Source organism: Sceloporus undulatus, chromosome 1 (assembly GCF_019175285.1).
Source record: "Sceloporus undulatus isolate JIND9_A2432 ecotype Alabama chromosome 1, SceUnd_v1.1, whole genome shotgun sequence".
In the NCBI taxonomy this organism is placed as follows: Eukaryota; Metazoa; Chordata; class Lepidosauria; order Squamata; family Phrynosomatidae; genus Sceloporus; species Sceloporus undulatus.
The window spans coordinates 256,252,307-256,253,245 of record NC_056522.1 but is presented as its reverse complement, the minus strand read 5'-3'; the positions used below and the strand labels follow the sequence as shown (position 1 = coordinate 256,253,245).

General features: G+C 66.5%; 1 protein-coding gene across 1 annotated transcript in view; it reads left to right on the top strand.

Annotated features, from left to right (window-relative positions):
* Window positions 1–347: 347 nt before the first annotated feature.
* Window positions 348–939, top strand: part of LOC121923189 (oxysterol binding protein) — a 43,554-nt gene continuing 42,962 nt past the window's right edge. The window contains exon 1 of the mRNA XM_042453373.1: window positions 348–846. Coding sequence (XP_042309307.1) covers window positions 506–846 — 341 coding nt within the window. The 5' untranslated portion in view covers window positions 348–505. The remainder of the gene's footprint in view (window positions 847–939) is intronic.

Genomic DNA, 939 nt, shown 5'->3' with positions numbered 1-939 from the left:
ATGGCAAACCCCCTCTGAACCAATCTTGCCTAATAAGCCCTATGATATGGTGGCCTTCCTGAGTCTGAAAGGACTGGAAGGCTGAGTTTCCCTATGAATGCCAGTCTCCACAAAACAGCTGAGCCCTCATTCTACGATGACGTCAGATGGTCAGCCCCGCCCCCTACCGTCGCTACCATGAGCGACAAGAGGAACGCCCAATAGGAGGGAAGCGTTGGGGAGGGCGGCCGTTAACATGAATGACAGCGCTCAATCGCCAATCACTCAGCAGGCCACGCCCCCGAGAGCTTTTTGGTCCAATAGCAGCGGAGTGGGGCGGGGCCAGCCTCGGAGTGGGTGGACCCGGCTGACGGCTCTGCCTGCGCGTAACGTTGCGGGGGGAGGGCGAAGCCAGGAAGGAGGGAGGTGCTCAGCCTCCGGCGGCCTCGTCTCCCCTGGGCAGAGGGGACCGGGCTTGGAGGCGGCGGCGGAGGAGGAGGAGGCTCCCCTGCTGCCGCGAGGGGCGATGTCGGAGCTGCGAGCGGCAGGACCGGGCCCAGGGACGGTGCCTGGCGGACAAGGAGGCATCATCGGGCCCGGACCGACCGCCACCCCGCTGCCCTCTCCGGGACCTGGAGGCGGGAGAGGCGACGGCGGCGGAGCAGGAGGGACGTTGGGCCCTGGGGGGGTGTCAGCGGCGGCGGCGGCGGCGGCGGCTCCAGGGGGGACCTCTACTTCCGGATCCGGTTCCTCGAGCTCCACTTCCGGGGCAGCCCGCGAGGGCTGGCTTTTCAAATGGACCAATTACATCAAAGGGTATCAGCGGCGCTGGTTCGTGCTGAGCAACGGGCTCCTGAGTTACTACAGGTGAGGCCACGCCCCCTTAGTGCGGGTGGGAGGGGCTGACGGCAAGCCACGCCCGCGAGAGAGACCCCTGAGCCCTCCTTCCAAAGGCGCCGC